We start from the raw sequence: 17420 nt of genomic DNA on the forward strand, positions 1-17420 counted from the left end.
GTCTGTGTTTTGAAAGAAGAATTTCTTGATGCAGAGTAACAAATGTGTAAACAAGGTACATTTTTAGTAAATCCATTTTATTAAATCAGTATTTACAGTTTCTATTTTGAGCTTAGCCGAGCCCATCTGTTCCTGCTCTCAACTAAAATCTCTTAATATTGTCAGTTTCTTGAACTAAAACAATAAAAAACAACCAGGAAGTAAAGATGTGATATAGGAGGCACAAGCTGAATTCACCCATTAACATAAGAGCCTTTTTGTATTAACAATGTTGCACTACTAAATATGGCTTTGAGATCTCCGCTGAACATTTAAAGGTGAAAAACATCACATCTATCCAGCCCAGTATCTTGGAAAGCCCGAGCCAACTCCTCAAGTTCACATCCTGCTGTTGCTTTTTTTAATCCTCTTATTTTTTTTAAGCACTTGACCGTCATTTACAGGACAGGCCTTTAGGGAGTGAAGTTACCGTTCCTTGAAGTTCTCTGCAGATGCAAACAATGGCAAACAAAATAAACACGCAGCATCCACGTATCCACCGTACACTTGACATTTTAGTTGTACTTTCGCCGACCGAGTGCCGTTTCCACGGGCCAACCCAAGCTTTCATACGGACATCAAACCCACTGGAAAAATACAATCTTATATCATTTCATTCATTAAATTTCATTTACATGGACCTGAGTTCCAACATGTACTCTTGAAGGACACGAAAAGGTGGCGACATGACGGAGGCCTGTGGAAGTACAGCAGTTAATTCATTCCACCGTCACACTTTGAAACACCACTTTTAAATTTTGTTTCAGTATAACTTTTTTAAAAAAAGTAAAGGGGCTTTTGGTTCATTTCATTAAAACACTGCACTGACATTGCTGCCATTTCTTACAAAAAAAGGCAGAAAAGCTACTTTAAAAAAAAGAAAAAAAATCCACCATCTCCTTTTCATATTTTTTTTCTTTTAAATAGAAATGAAATTGACAGATGAAGCGAGACAGTTAAAAAAAAAAAAAAAAAAAACGTAAACAGAACTCGTCAGATCTACAACATAACCATGATTCTTACCATCTATTTTATAAAATAAATGGCAATTTACTTATTAGGGGTGCACTGATTCTTTGAACGGCTCAGTTTTAAGACACCACATGCTTCAGTTTAATCTGTTTATTAAACCGTATGAGGAAGCCAAAATTAACCATTTTGTACCACGAAGAAACTGTAAATATGATTTGATTTAAAAAAATAAATGCAAATTTCCATTTCTTTGACAATATAGATATTTTTAGTGGTGTGTAAGAATTTTAACCTGTATTCATTAGATATCAGTGCATCCCTAGTGTAGATAAAGACAGCAAGACAAAACAAAAAAGGTAAAAGTTTAGAGAATCATTTGAGATTTTTTTTTTTTTAAATTAAAAACATGAACGGTCACGTGTGGCATTATTGCTGGGAGGAAGCTGCTGCACGAGAACAGCCAGCTAGATTTGACATGGCCCCTCGTCTTACCTTATCTGAACCATCTTATTGTATTCTATTTTTCGCTCAAGTCTTTGCTGTTGTCCTCCTGGCGTCCTCACACGGAGCCACTGAGGACATGATGAGAGCGAACCGGAGGTGAGGGGCGTCTCTTAAAGGGGGATCGTCACAGTGAGTCCAAAAGAAGTCCATAATCACAGTGCCAAACAGACTGGAGTGGGGAGAGAGGAGAGCACACTTCCATTCCACTTCCTTTTTGGAGTTTCTTGCTCCCTGACAGTTCCACGCGACTGCGAAAGGGAAGAAGAGGGCGGCGTTGCAGCCGTACGCACGGCCCGTCTCACACGAGGGAACTGAAGGAAGGACGTTTTGAGGAAACAGTACTGCGTTTGATCTGTCGCCACCCTCGTTCTCTCTCCCCTCGATGGCTGGGTTGCCCTTGAGGCCCACTTATCTGTGCTGTCGGAACCCCTGGGTGCCGTCTGGGCCGGCGGGCTGCCGGATAGTGTGATTGCTTGATCTGGTGTCCTCTGAAGGCGACGTAGAGTTATTGCGCCCTGGCCTGGCGGGAAAGAGCAAACGGGAATAAATCGTGAGATGACGGCATTTCCCCCGGCGTCAGCTGCCAGACGGAAAGACAGACGTCGATTACAGTCCAGCCCATCAGACATTATTCCTTATCATTCAGATCCAAATAAATGAAATATAAGTCCCCCCCCTCTTAATTTGACTTAAAATCAAACATGTTATTCACAGCGACATCAGAGATAATCATTTAGTCTCCATTTCCTGTCAAAACCGTGCAACACAAATAGAAAGTCTGTTGCTGCCAGCCGTAGTCAGAAAAAGAAACTAACAGCAACGTGAGAAGAATGGAAGAAGGCAAGACTTCACACAACTTTGTTGACATGTGGGTTATCAGAAGAAAGAGAAGGAAAAAAAGCCGTTCTCAGCTCAGAATTGTATGACTGTGTTTGACGGTTCCAAACTCTTGTGTGTACTGGCACACTAATCTTCAGACATTCCTCAAGTCAGAAGTTATGACTTGTCAACAGAGGTGTCAAAAGTATTCACATTCATTACTCAGGTAGAAGTATAGATAGTAGAGTTTAAAAATACTCCTGTAGAAGTTGAAGTATCAACTCAAGTTTTTTACTCAAGTAAAAGTATAAAAGTACTGGTTTCAAAACTACTTAAAGTATAAAAGTAAAAGTAATGTAAGGGGGAAAAAAGCCATTAAGGACAAAAGCCATTGAAAATGAATGTATCTTAGTATAATGAAAATATATTAAAGAAGCATATATGTGTACTATTGAGCATTAACATGTGTTTCAGAGAGCAGAAGATATGATGACTAGTTGCCTATAAGTATTTTAATGGTGCAAAAAGTCAAACTTCAGAGGCATGTTATCATTTATCCTAACCTTTATTGGAATGTACATCCAAGTTTAGTTGCAGGAATCTGAGGACAACGGATGTAAGAACAAAACTGGACAAGAACATCTGAAACAACCACAACCAAATTCACTCTATGGAGCGGATGGAGCAATTTAACTGGATAGTTTTTTTTTTAAAGGCCGAAATGAAATAGAGTAACGAGGCTGTTTTTAAAATGTAAGGAGTAAAAAGTACAGATAATTGCGTGAAAATGTAAGGAGTAAAAGTAAAAAGTCGTCTGAAAAATAATTACTCCAGTGAAGTATAGATAACCAAAATTTCTACTTAAGTAAGGTAACAAAGTATTTGTACTTCGTTACTTGACACCTCTGCTTGTCAAGTCAGTGGGCCACATCTGTGTCACCTATAGTCCCACATTTTAGTAACTTTATCATTATTATTATTCATCTTATCATGGGGTAACTTGCATTGCTGATACAATAAGCCCCCCCCCTTCTATTTTATCTTCAAATATACACTGTAAATACTCAAACATATACAGTCAGGGAAGGTATTAAAGTAATTAAAAAATGTCTAGTTTTCAGTGCCTTTGGTTCAGGGGGGTCCAGGTCCAATCGTCGGTGTCCTCCACCTTTTAGATATTTCTTTGCATCAACACACCTGATTGAGATTAATGGATTATGATCAGCTCGTCATCAAGGACACGAGTTGGTTCCGTTTACATTGGTGGATTCCCTGCGTTTAACATGGAGATTTGACGCCTGTCCCTTTTTACATTGACCGACGCGGCGTGGCCCCACGAATAACTAACCTCTGTGGTAAGTCTTAACCGCGGGTCAGGTCTAATGTAAACAGAACTAGCGTGCTGGGAGGGGGTTGTTGATCACGTAACCTGAGTACAACCCACCACCAGGGAAGTTTTTTTTTTTAAATGTATTTATTATTTTACAAAATAAGGAAACAGTTGATGAGATTAACAGCAGCAGGTAGGGCCTATATTTGTAAGATGAGTAACTGGGGAGACGAGGAGATCCGAGAGATACTCAGCCTCAGAGCCGAGACGACGTATGTCCGGAACCACGAAGGATGGTCCATTCTACAACTGGACACAAAAAATGACAAACCGGGGCTTTGCAGGAAGCAAAACCTGGCCAAACAAAAATAAAAAACCCACTCATTTCAATGTTCACCCACCCTCGCTTTGACAATAACTGATGAAGGGAAAATACGTCATTCTACGCGCCCACACAGGTTACGTTATGATTCCCGGACAACGCCTCCCAACTCGCCTTCAGGCAAGAGGTTGCCTTTATATTACCCAACGCATCTGAAACACGCATACATCATCCAGCGAGATTCAATCTAAACAACACGTAACAGGTCTGTCATTTGAATCAGGGTGTGTTGAAACAGGGAAACATCTAAAACATGCGGGACAGCGGCCCCCAGGGCCCAGAACTGGACACTCCTGCTTTACATACTTTTGTTTCCCTCTCTTAATAACAGTTATTCTGCTTTGAGACACAAAGCCCTGTTATTTAACCCATCAAAACATAGATGTTGTGACCATCAGACAGACCTTTAAATATCACTAAATTAACGCTAGCCAACAGTCAGCCTCATTTGTGCTAAACAAGATATTTAATAACATCTATCACCTTAGTTTTGAGGCTGCTCCAGTCTCTTCCGTCATAATTCTCTTTCTAAACTGCTCAGAGTTGCAGGACTGAGAGCAGATTGGATGAGGAGTCCTGAATGATAAGGGACTGCACGTTTCAAAATGTGTCCCGCTCTCTTGACTGAATCACACACTGAGAAAGAATCCCTGTCCCAAGGTGATAACCAGAGGTCCCACCTGACCCGCTCCCACGAGCTGGAAACTCTTCCCACAACAGCCGTCGTCCCATATCAAATACTCAGCCATTGTTACTTAAGAAACTAAGTTATTTAAAGGAATTGATTGTGACACCACTTTCGAGGGAATGTTTAAACAATTTCGTAGTAGATGACTGCACTGGCATCACTAATCTTCAGAGGACTGCCTTCCTGAGAACAAGCAGCTGACAATTCCTCGATTTGGTTGTCATTCCAGTTTCCTGTCACCCTCTTTTCCAAAATTTCCCACATTCATGAATGAGTCTCCTGACGACTTGTAGACATTATTTTAGTGTGATATGTCCCACATTGACTTTTAATACTTATTCATGTTGCTGCACCCTCCAGTCACACCAGGCCAAGCGCTCCGCTGTGGTTCGGACTAGATGACGACTACTGTGCTCGCTTTAGCAGCTTCAGATGTACAAAAGAAAAATCTAATCCTCTACGTATTATCAAACAAAACCCTTCTAGGATATGGTGCAGTCAAAGTAACTAAATAAGGACTATTGAGCAATTGGCAAAAGCTGTCAACGACCATCCAGTCAGTACGTTTACATGCACTAACAGAAAGTCGAATTGTCGCCTTAATACCACCGATATCGAATTTTTAAAAACCATATATACACCTTAGCCGGGCTATAGTCGAATCAAACTTTTAGTGCCAGATAATGCATCCTAATCTGAGTTATTCCAGCATGAATACGCAATAGGGATGGGCGGTATGGACTAAAAAATGTATCACGATTATTTCTGGCATTTATCCCGATAAAAAAAATACCAATTCAACTCCACCTTTGTAACTATAAATCTATCTCGCTCTCAGATCCGCCATGTTTGTCATCAATGGGAATTTATTTATTTATCTTCCTTCCTTCCTTCCTTCCTTCCTTCCTTCCTTCCTTCCTTCCTTCCTTCCTTCCTTCCTTCCTTCCTTCCTTCCTTCCTTCCTTCCTTCCTTCCTTCCTTCCTTCCTTCCTTCCTTCCTTCCTTCCTTCCTTCCTTCCTTCCTTCCTTCCTTCCTTCCTTCCTTCCTTCCTTCCTTCCTTCCTTCCTTCCTTCCTTCCTTCCTTCCTTCCTTCCTTCCTTCCTTCCTTCCTTCCTTCCTTCCTTCCTTCCTTCCTTCCTTCCTTCCTTCCTTCCTTCCTTCCTTCCTTCCTTCCTTCCTTCCTTCCTTCCTTCCTTCCTTCCTTCCTTCCTTCCTTCCTTCCTTCCTTCCTTCCTTCCTTCCTTCCTTCCTTCCTTCCTTCCTTCCTTCCTTCCTTCCTTCCTTCCTTCCTTCCTTCCTTCCTTCCTTCCTTCCTTCCTTCCTTCCTTCCTTCCTTCCTTCCTTCCAAAAATCAGCTTTACACAAAAACATCATCAACGGGAATTTATCGTTTTTTTTTTCGTGAGGAATTTTTTTGACGGTATATCGTGAACGGTAAAATATCGCCCATTCCTAATACGCAACCCATGCTTAGCCGAGCTACTGACTGCCCCGGGACTCCCCCTTCTGGAAATGACCACACCGGGAAAGCCAGAATATCAACACAGTATGAGAAGAAGAAGACGAACAACAAAGAACTAACTAGAAGAACACGAAAGTGTGTGTGGTGCCACCTAGCATCAACACACCTCACTCAATAATCGATTGTCTTTTTGCGCATGTACACTTGGATTTCTCTGAACCTCCAGTTTAATCCTTAGCTAGATTGTTGCCAATAGCTTGATTTAGATGTGCATGAAACCGCACTGAGCATGTGTTGGTAACCGAGCAGCCAACAGAGCAAAATGGGAAGATTTCTCACAGCTCATACAGTGAACCTCCTAAACCTTTTGTTTGTTATTATCACCTGTCAGTGCTGGTCTTGTCCTGAGGAGTCTCCTCTGGGCAGGCGCTGCCCAGTATTCTCTTCCTGGCCTCTGCATACTCTGCTTCTCGCTGGGCCAGAGATTTCACCTGCGGCGTGGGCCTGTTCTGATTCATGGATGATCCCAGTGAGCCGTTACTCGCTGGCCGCTTCAATATGCGTATCTGGGGTGGGGGTGCTGCTGGTAGAGAGTTGTCCTGTATCACCATGGCTGTCTTCAAGAGGGACCGTGAAGAATTACTGGACTCCCTGGAAGAAACAAAGGCAAACATACACAGACTATTGGCGCTTTTCCACTAGTACCTACTCAGCCCGGCTCGCCTCGCCTCAGTTTGGCGCTTTCCCACTAGGGGTCTAACGTGCTGAGTAGATACTTTTCTGTAACTACTCTGCCGAGGTTCTAAGCGGCTGAGTCGGCTGTATCTGACGTCATCACACTACAGGCCAGCGATTGGTCGGGGGGTTGGAGTCAGACGTCTGAGTCAGGATGTGACATCAGCGAAAGAGCGACTCTGACGTCGGCTTCTTGTTCATTTTATCCGACAGGCAATGGCAGCGCAAAAGTCTGTTTGGTGATCCAACTCTGAGGTGCAGATGTTCATAAACCTGGTGCCGAGGAGAGAATTAAAAAGGGATCTAGACGGGCGATAAGGAACGACCAGATCTACCTGGAGCTCTGTCACTTCATAGCTGCTCGCCGCTACCAACGGACTTTTCAGCAGCACCGAGACAAACTAAAAAAAAATAAATAAAAAGCCTTGCCGCTTGAAGCTTCTCTCAATCTCATTTTTTAACTTGCTATCGAACACAAGCCACAGACCCAGCAGCACATATATCATCTCCTCCAGGTTCTACATTTTTAGTGTTGTTGTCTCCGTTTAGATCACACAATCAAATACATCACAGCAGCTTTGCTCCAACCTCCTACTTCTGCTCCAGGTGCTGAATTGAAAGAAAAGAAACCAGGCCGAGTTGAGTCGAGTAGAGCTGAATGGAAACTAGAGGAAAAGTGCCATATGATAACTTTATGGGGAACAGACTGGTGATGGGTCGACCCCATTCTCCAATTTGATCAGAATCAGGTTTATTGGCCAAGTTTGAACATCCCAGACAGGGAATTTGACTCCAGTTATTTAGGTCACTGTACAGTAAATAGACAAATGGCTGTTATTAACATATGTACAATTAAAAATAAGTGAAAGGTGCAGCAGTATGCGGTAGTCATGGTTATTGAAAGGTGCAATTGTTACAGCATATGATTGTGGTTATTATTATTGCACAGTGATTGATTACTCTGAGACTATAAGAGTGTTGAGAGTTCATCAGAGCAACAGCTTGGGGGAAGAAAACCGTCTGTCCCTCTGATGTACTGTTGTTTGCGTACAAGTGGGAGCTAATGGGAATACGCTGTATTTTCTCTTTTTTATTTACTTTACAGACAGCCATCATAAACCAAAATCCCTGAGACATTTTTTTAAGCTCCTTACTTTTCTTTCTGGCTGATCCGAAGCTTCTCTTCTAACCGCTTTTCCATTTCCTGTGGGAAAAGGAAAGTTAAAAAAAAATTAGAAAAAGTAAAAGTAATTTATGTAAACAAATATCACATTGATTTGAGACAGGAAGGAGGGCAGCAGGTAGTGAGCAGGAGAGAGGAGGGAAAGCAAGATTCAGTTACCAATCTATTTATAAAAGTGAAGACAGCTGCCAAGTCACAACAGAGCACATGTTACATCAGCCAGCATTAGATATATGTCCTGAAGTCCTGACTAACGGCAGGAGGGGGATCATAGTAAAAACCTGCCATTAGTTGAGTGTGAGGATTCTGAAACGATGACTCACTTATTCTGGCTGTGCCCCATGTGCAAACTTTTTGGAGTGAAATGTGTAATTTTGTGTTTTGGAAGGATGTGTTGTTTGGTGTTTTTGATCATGTAACAATTAGAACAAAGCCAAAAGAAACATTTATTATTCATTTGTTGATTATCCTCGCAAAATTCCACATCCACAAATCCAAATTCTTACGCAAAAAACCCTCTTTTTTTACTTTTCATTGTGAATTAAAACAGTATCTGGACTCTATTAGGTTTCCTACTAATTCAAAGGCAATCAAAACCATAAATGTATGTAAATGTTTTGGCTTTCTGTTATAATTTCACCCCCCCCCCCCTGGCTGGTTATACACTTGATTTCAACCACAGGAATGGCTGGTTTAAAAAGTAAACTGAGAGAAGCTCTGTTTCGACATAATATTATGTTACAATTGTCTATTAGAAAACTACGTTAAGGGAATCCATTCATGTTAATTTTTCTATCAATCAGGTTACTTATAAATTTATATTGTACTCGGTACATTACATTCTACTCTGTAATTTACATTAATTTGCATTGTATTATTCAATGTTCATATTATTATTATTAGTATTATTTAATGTTCATATGCGCTGAAAATTCATGTTAATATTTTCAAGTTAATTGATCCATGTAATTCTTTGTATAAATGCTGTATTGTTGATTAATTGTTTGATTTAATATGGACCCCAGGAAGAATAGTCTTCATATTTATGAGGACTAATGGGGATACAATAAATAATAAATAAATAAATATAATGTGTTGGGCTTTTTGTTTTGTTTTTTTATTTGACTTATACTCTTTATATGTTATAATCAGTACTCGAGTTGAGGGGGGATGGCCTCCCCCCTGAAATATAAACGGTCAAAATCATCCCCCCTGTAAAACTGCCATCCCCCCTTTCCATCCCTTATGTCATTTCATCAATGAATGTGGTATTACTGCTATTTCAACATTTAGAGTCATCACCAGAAAAATAACACCAGAAAAATAACTTATTTGACAATTTTCACCTGTTTCAAGTAAATGTTCACTTGAAATAAGTAGGAAATCTGCCAGTGGGACAAGATTTATCTTCTTATTACAAGCAAAAAAATCTTGTTCCCCTGGCAGATTTTTCTACTTATTTTAAGTGAAAATCTACTTGAAACAGGTGAAAATTGTTGTTTTTTTCCAGTGATGAGTCTTGTTTTAAGTTTAATGAGATTTGTTTTCACTAAAATGAGACATTTTGACTATAAATAAGACACATATTCTTGTTAAGATTTTGTGTTTTTGCAGTGATCCATTTTACTTATCCTGTGAAGGACAGAGTCATATTGATAAGTTCAGAAAAGTTTTTTTTAAGTGTTTTGATGTATTTGATGTAAGCCCAGTGGATATTTAAAGCTTACAGAAGGCTGCATCTAACTGCTGTTATGTCATTCCTGCAGTATTTCTGCAGGTGTTTTGGTCAGTGCTATTATTTGTAATACATTATATTATTTGTAATCAGCACAAATTATCTGTCCCCTTATGATAAAATCCACCATCCCCCATGATTTTTTTTTTTTTACAACAAGAGTACTGGTTATAATGCAACGTGAAATTGCACAATGTGAAGTTTTGTTATCATTGTACTGTTTGCAAATGTTAAATTAAAAAAAATAAATAAATAAAAAAGTTGAGTGAGGAGTCACCCTGGGTCACGTGATCAATCAGCGATGACGTAGACTGGCTGCTCAATGAAGCAACAAAACTACTCTTATTTAAACACGTCTATTGGGTAAAAAACAGTGTTCTAACTTTATTTAAAAGGAGAGAAAAAACACATTTGCACTTATTTAACTCTTATCTGGTTCTGCTTTCGCTCCAACGCTCACTAACTTGTACGCAGTCAGATTAACTCATGAAATACAGCAAATACGAGCCTTCACGTGTCCCGTGGGGGGGTTTGTTTTATTATCAGAGCGTTAAACTTTTAATTTTAGCCACTTTATACAAGAAACTAGCCCCGGCGAGCTAACGTGCGTTAGCAACATTAGCATCTCAACTCTCCTCCGCGGGTTTAGTTACTCCTTAATAACCTTATTCACGAGCCCACCGCCATTCTGGGTTCACTTTAGTCCTGCTCTAACAGAATAGTGAGCTAGCGGAGCGGTGTTCGGCGGGGTTTGTGTCCTAAGTCTCCTAAATGTAACTAAGTTAGTTGGTGCTAGCATTAGCGTAGCCACATTGCCGGCCCTGGGGACTCTCCGCCAGAGACCCGGATGTGGCCGCTCCGCGGCCCCGACCCGCTCCTACAGAACCCGTCCCGGCCCGCTGGTTACCCCGCTGTCGGCCGCTTCCTCCCAGCTCTCGGCGACCTCCTCATCCATGGCTCATGTTGGCTCGGACGCCGCGGACAGAGCTGGAGCTGCTGCTGGAGCTCAGACCCGCCCCCTGACGTCACGCTGGCGGAGCCCCCGAGGCAACGGAGAGGGCAAAGGAGAAGTAAGGCAAGGGGTAGGGGGAAGGGGGAGGCAAAGGCAGGGGAAAGACAATTGGAAAGGCGGCTTTACCTATGTTTCAACCGTTTCAGTTGAAACGGGCCCCGGCCACCAGGGGGCCCCCAACTGACTGACAAAAAAATAAATGCGCAAGGAAGACACAATAATAAATCACTACCCGCCATTAAACTAACCAGCTAACATCCAAGAAAAATTAAACAAACATACCAGAGTGGTGCTGAAAAGCGAAAATTAGCAGGTATAAAAAAGAAAGCTGTGAGTAGTGTTACCGGCCAGCCCGGTCCCCTTTGAAGGAGCTTGAGGCTCCTTTTAAGAAATGAGACTCTCTAGCGCCACCCTTCACCACGACGGCCGTTGGGGGTACTGCAGCCAACAGTGAAGCCGGTGTCGGTGCTTTTTTTTCCCACCTGCTTTTTTTTACCGGCTCCCCGTACGTGATGACGTTCCGTCTTGTGATTGGCTTTTGACCGTACGTGATGACGTCCCTAATAAATATTTTAACTCTAATATTTTTTTTAGCCTATGTCAGTAAGATCACTGATAATTCTGATAATTCCTTGTATATGTTTCTTCTCCCTTTTACCTCCACTATGATCTGCTGCTTCTGACTTTACAGAAGTGTATGTCTCTATATGTTCTCATTGTTGAATCTGTAAATGTCTAAGCAAAATAGTCATAATACATTATATAAATATAATTAAAAAAATGTAACGTCAACTAAGCGCTCACTGATTAATCCGCAAATTGCCAAAAAAGACGTTTTGAATGTGAAGACATGGTGAAAAACTACCTTCCTAGCTTAACATGGCAAAAAAATACCATCGCGGGGAAAAAATGCACACTTCCGGGGAAAATATTGCAGTCCGATACAATCTGGTACCCACACCGGTACGGGAGAACGGGGAGAACATGCATGCAGCGTCATGTGACGTCACATCCGCAGGACAGCGCGGGAAATTCGGGACCGAATTGCAGCACATTTTGCAGCACACAGCCTGTTCAAGGCAAAGGAGAGATACACTAGAGGGCTCATTCTTTTTGGTTTGGAACGCTTCATCTGACATTATTACTAGAAAACTTAAAATGTATACAGATTTTTTTCATAAATCTTGCCACAATCCGGCCTCAAGCTCCTTTAAGGCGGTGTCTGTGTTCGGGTGTGTGTGTGTGAGACGTAGTGGGTGCAGCGGAGGAGAGAGAGGGAGATGCAGGTGTGCGCGTGTGGAAGACCGGTACACGTTTTCAGTTACTTTTCAGTGTGTCCTCCGTTAGCTTTCAGTCGTCGGCCCTCACGTGTTTTGTTTGCTCTTTACAAGTTTGTAATAAATGTGCGAGGTTGCACGGACAGTATTTTTCCTCCGTCCTTTTTTCCTTCACTTTCCCCGGACTCCTAGACAACGCCGGTTACCAGCAACGAGCCAGAAACCGTATTTAAATACCAGCTCTCCCAACTACGGTTCAGAGATAGGACTGGAAATTAAGAAAGGTAACAGTAATCTTCCGAAAGTGACCTCTTTCTTTGGTCCAGCATCTGCACCGACTTCAGCAGCGGCTGCCGCCCACTCTAATAACACCAACGCAGTAAACGCATCCATGCATCACGCATGGATGCGTTTACTGCGTTCTTTCAGCTTATAATGCGTCACGGACACAGGACACATAGCTGGCAAATAAAGTAATAAATAGGGCCCCATATTAAATATTGAAACGGGCCCCCTGATGCCAAAGGCCGCCACTGGGCAAAGGAAAGGCAAAGGCGAGGCAAACGAAAGGGGAAAGGCAAGGAAAAGGCATGAGGAAAGGCAAAAGGGAAAGGAAAGGCAAAGGCAAAGTCAAGGGGAAAGGCAATGGAAAAGTCAAGGGGAAAGGCAAGGGAAAAGTCAAGGGGAAAGGCAAGGGAAAAGGCAAAGGCAAGGAAGAGGCAAGGGGAAAGGCAAAGGCAAGGAGAAAGGCAAGGGGAAAAACAAAGGCAAGGGGAAAGGCAAATGCAAGGGGGAAGGCAAGGCAAAGGCAAGGGAAAAGGCAAGGGAAAAGGCAAAGGCAAGGAAAAGGCAAAAGGGAAAGGAAAAGGCAAGGGGAAAGGCAAAGGCAAGGGGGAAGGCAAAGGCAAGGGGAAAAACAAAGGCAAGGGGAAAGGCAAAGGCAAGGGGGAAGGCAAGGCAAAGGCAAGGGGAAAGGCAAGGGGAAAAACAAAGGCAAGGGGAAAGGCAAGGCAAAGGCGAGGGGAAAGGCAAGGCAAAGGCAAGCGGGAAAGGCAAAGGCAAGGGGAAAGGCAAAGGCAAGGAAAAGGCAAGGGGAAAGGCAAAGGAAAGGGGGAAGGAGGGCCTAGGCAAGGGGAAAGGTAAGGGGAAGGGCAAAGGCAAATGCAAGGGGAAAGGCAAAGGCAAGGGGCATGGCAAAGGCAAGGAGAGGAGAGGCAAGGAGAGGAGAGGCAAGGAGAGGAGAGGAGATTCAAGGCAAGGCAATGAGAGGCAAGGAGAGGCAAGGCAAGAGAAGGCAAGGAGAGGCAAGGCAAGAGAAGGCAAGGCAAGGAGAGGCAAGGCAAGGCAAGGAAAGCTTATTTTAAGACACAAACAGTAAATAAATAAAATGATAAGAAAAGAGGTAAAATAATAAAAATCTGAATCAAGGCAAGTTTATTTTTTATAGCACAATTCAACACAAGGTAATTCAAAGTGCTTTACATCAACATTCAAAGCAGCAAGACACAATTAAACAGTAAATAACAAATAAAATGAAATACAATGATAAGAAAAGAGGTAAAATAATAAAAATCAGAATCAATGAAATGCAAGGCAAGTTTATTTTTTATAGCACAATTCAACACAAGGTAATTCAAAGTGCTTTACATCAACATTCAAAGCAGCAAGACACAATTAAACAGTAAATAACAAATACAATGAAATAAAATGATAAGAAAAAGAGTAAAATAAGAAGCTTACATCACATCACATCACATAAACATTAAAGATAGAGAATCAGAATCAGGTTTATTGGTCAACTATGAACATGCCAGATAGGGAATTTGACTTGTGTGTACAGTAAATAGACAAATGACAGCTCTTATTAACATATATACAATTTTTTTTTTTAAGTGAAAGGTGAAGCAGTACGAGGTAGACATGGTTATTGAAAAGTGCATTGTTACAGCATATGATTGAGGTTATTATTATTATTATTATTATTATTATTATTGTTATTATTATTATTATTATTATTATTATTATTATTATTATTATTATTATTATTATTATTATTATTATTATTATTATTGCACAGTGATTGATTACTCTGAGACTTTATGAATGATGAGAGTTCATCAGAGCAACAGGTTGGGGGAAGAAACTGTCTCTGTGTCTGGAGGTTTTGGCGTACAGAGCTCTGTAGCGCCGTCCAGAGGAGAGGAGGAGATAAAGAAAGGATGCAATTTCCTAAAGATTGAAAAATGCAACACTTAATTAACTTGATTAGTGTAATTGCAAAATTCCACATACAAAGGTCCAAAGGTCGACCTTTCTTCCCTGTTTTTGAAATCGATTTCAAGAACTACTTTGAATGTATGAAAAGAATCCAGAATAAAAAATGTATACACACTACTAACATAATTGAAGAAATATTTGTAGAAATGTAATATGTATTGCCTTTGTCTTCTTTCTTATTTTTATTTAATTTCATTTACTTTTCTATCATATTTATGTTACTTATGCAATAATCTACGGACTTCATCCAATTTATGTCTTGTACTGTATTTGTTTATTTTCTCGATGACAGACTTTTTGTATTGTTCAATGTTCTGTCTGTGTTTGAAACATTTAAATAAAGTTTTGGGAAAAAAACGCAACAGAACCGGGGGATCCAGGGACCTCGTTCACATATGTACTGTATAAACTGTACATACGTTTATATATACACAAACACCAGCCACTTGTTTAGGTATACTAGTTCACACAAATAGTGGGAGAAAAACCTTAAGCCAAACAGTGGCAAGAAAAAAACTCCCCTTTAGGACTGATAAACCTTGAGCAGGACCAGGATCATGAGGGGGTGACCCTCCTGCCAGAGGTCATCTGGGCAGAGCAGGAAAATAGACAGAGAGAAATAAGAACAGAGAAAGGAGAGACACAATGGCTAACCAGGTCAGGATGCAGGTCAGGATGCCAGTAGGTATCCAACATCCATACAGACAGGTGGAAGCAAGCGGTGGGATGATCAGAAGATGGGACTTGCGAACATGTACAGAAGAGCACAACAAACTACAAGAACAATGGAGAACAATTATGGTTATGAGATACTTATAATTAATAACTGAGAGTTGATCTGAAGAAAGGAAAGAGAAGGGGGGTGATGGGCACCGCTCAGTGGATCATGTTGGTGTCCCCCTGCAGCGTAGCTCTATAGCAGCATATGTGGGATGAAGCTCTGTTTAAGGCGAGCTGCTCTAGTCTTGTCCTGTAGCTGCAGCTATGACTACTGGCCCTAAACACCCTAGGAGTCCACTGGACTGGAGGACTTGCACAACGACCACTGCATTTAAAAAGGCAAAGCAGATCACAAAGGACACCTCTCACCCTGGACACTCTCTGTTTGCACTGTTGCCCTCAGGTAGGCGGTACAGAGCAATAAAAACAAGAACAACCCGTTTAAGAAACAGTTTTTATCCTGTAGCTGTAACAAAACTCAATCTACTCAAAAGCAAACTGTAACTGATATGAGGGATTGTGTGCATGTGTAGGCTATTTTTAATCATTTATTGGTTTTAATCGGTTATTTGTTTTATTTTATGTTGTGTGTAAATGTTTTATTTACTATAGTATTTATCTATTGATTTTTTTAGCACTGACTAATGGCACTTTCAATTTTGTTGTTATATAACAATGACAATAAAGATCTAATTTAAAAAAAAAACTATAGTTCTCTATTGACGTTTTAAGTTTGGTTTTAAAGGTGGAGGTGGTGTCAGCCTCCTTTAACCAGATTGGAAGTTGGTTCCATAGTAACGGTTCCTGATAGCAGAAGGCCCGCCCTCCACATCTACATTTAGATACTCTAGGAACTACGAGTAAACCTGCACTCTGAGAACGGAGAGCTCTGTTAGGAACATAAGGTACTACCAGGTCTTGCAAATATTGCCGGGCTAGGTCATTTTGGGCTTTATACACAAGTAATAACCTTTTTAATAGGATTCTAAGTTTTACAGGGAGCCAATGGAGGGAGGCTAACACTGGAGAGATGGTCTCTCTTGTTGTTTCCCGTCAGCACTGACACTACTGCATTTTGGATCAGCTGGAGGAGAATATTTAATATTGGAATTAAGATGTTGTTCAACAGAATAATTTGAAAAAAACTGTTATTTTTCAATCAATCAAACTTTATCTATATAGCACTTTTTGCACAGTAAAATGCAGAACCAACCGCTGAACAGTAAAAACATAGTCGATCCTCTTCCCCACCAACTCTATTCCCTACCAACAAAAGAACCAGGGAGGGCTATCACACTATCACAGGGAGCCGTCTGCATCGGGAGGCAGCTGCTACACCCGGGGGCCAGGCTGCATGGTAGGGGGGCCAAGACCCAGCCTCAGGCAGGGGAGGGTAGCAAATACCACGGTGGCAGGATGGAGGTATGGACCCCAGCACAACCCAGGAGAGAGTAGCAAATACCTTCTATAACTCTGAATGAGACCTCTGCACCTGTAGTCAGGTATTTTGGTCCCCTCCTCCTGGATTTATCGCTTCAGCTGTCTCTGGTGTGAAGGGTTTCTTCATCATTTGACTAATTGTTGTGTTGGAGTGTGTCTTGGGAGATTGCAAGACCAAAGTCATGCATGCATACGTGTAGGGGCTTAGTCTACAGTAAGTGCAGACGTCAGTTTCTCCCAGCACTGATATGCATCTGCTCTCCGGAAGACCGGTTTTATCAGCATGGAAGTGCAGTATCTTAAACATATTCTTGATTTTCATTGTGTCATAATCATGTATTAAAGATTAACATGCATTTTGCTGATCCAGCAGACGTTTTCTACTTTTTTATAGGACAGGGCAGGAATGGTGTTTTTATTACTTCCTCCTTATCAGAGTGTCGCTCACAGATAAGAAACAAACTATACGTTTTCAGAATGATTTAGGCCGGTTGCACCAGATCTGACCTGGAAAGTAATAAAGTTTTATTCAAAACTCCAGCTGACGTGCTCGTCAGCACGTCTTTCTGTGGACGGATATTCTGCTTATCTTGTGCACGCTTTATAAAAGTGTTGAATGGACTCTTTTGCTTCTTTGTGGAATCCCCTTGTGTGTCTGTTGTTATTAACGGTCACATCTATAGGGTCACCACGACAAATTTTATTGAGAACAATAGATATCCCATACAAATTTCCGTGCGGCCTATTATTTATATCTAATAAATAAATATTAATTCCTATGAAGCTAAATTTCCGACACAGTGTGTCATGGTGCGTTTAATTTAAGCGCTCAAATTGTTTTAAG

At 41.2% G+C, this 17420-nt stretch overlaps 1 protein-coding gene across 1 annotated transcript; it reads right to left on the reverse strand.

The window, feature by feature from the left end:
- Window positions 1–56: 56 nt before the first annotated feature.
- On the reverse strand, window positions 57–10904 carry szrd1 (SUZ RNA binding domain containing 1). The gene is made up of 4 exons (XM_061736640.1): window positions 10758–10904; window positions 8087–8136; window positions 6582–6848; window positions 57–2035 (listed from the first exon to the last, which is right to left on the reverse strand). The coding sequence occupies exons 1-4, from the start codon at window positions 10803–10805 to the stop codon at window positions 1924–1926; spliced, it is 477 nt and encodes a 158-aa protein (XP_061592624.1). The 5' UTR covers window positions 10806–10904; the 3' UTR covers window positions 57–1923.
- Window positions 10905–17420: the final 6516 nt, after the last annotated feature.

Source organism: Cololabis saira, chromosome 12, assembly GCF_033807715.1.
Source record: "Cololabis saira isolate AMF1-May2022 chromosome 12, fColSai1.1, whole genome shotgun sequence".
Taxonomy (NCBI): Eukaryota; Metazoa; Chordata; class Actinopteri; order Beloniformes; family Belonidae; genus Cololabis; species Cololabis saira.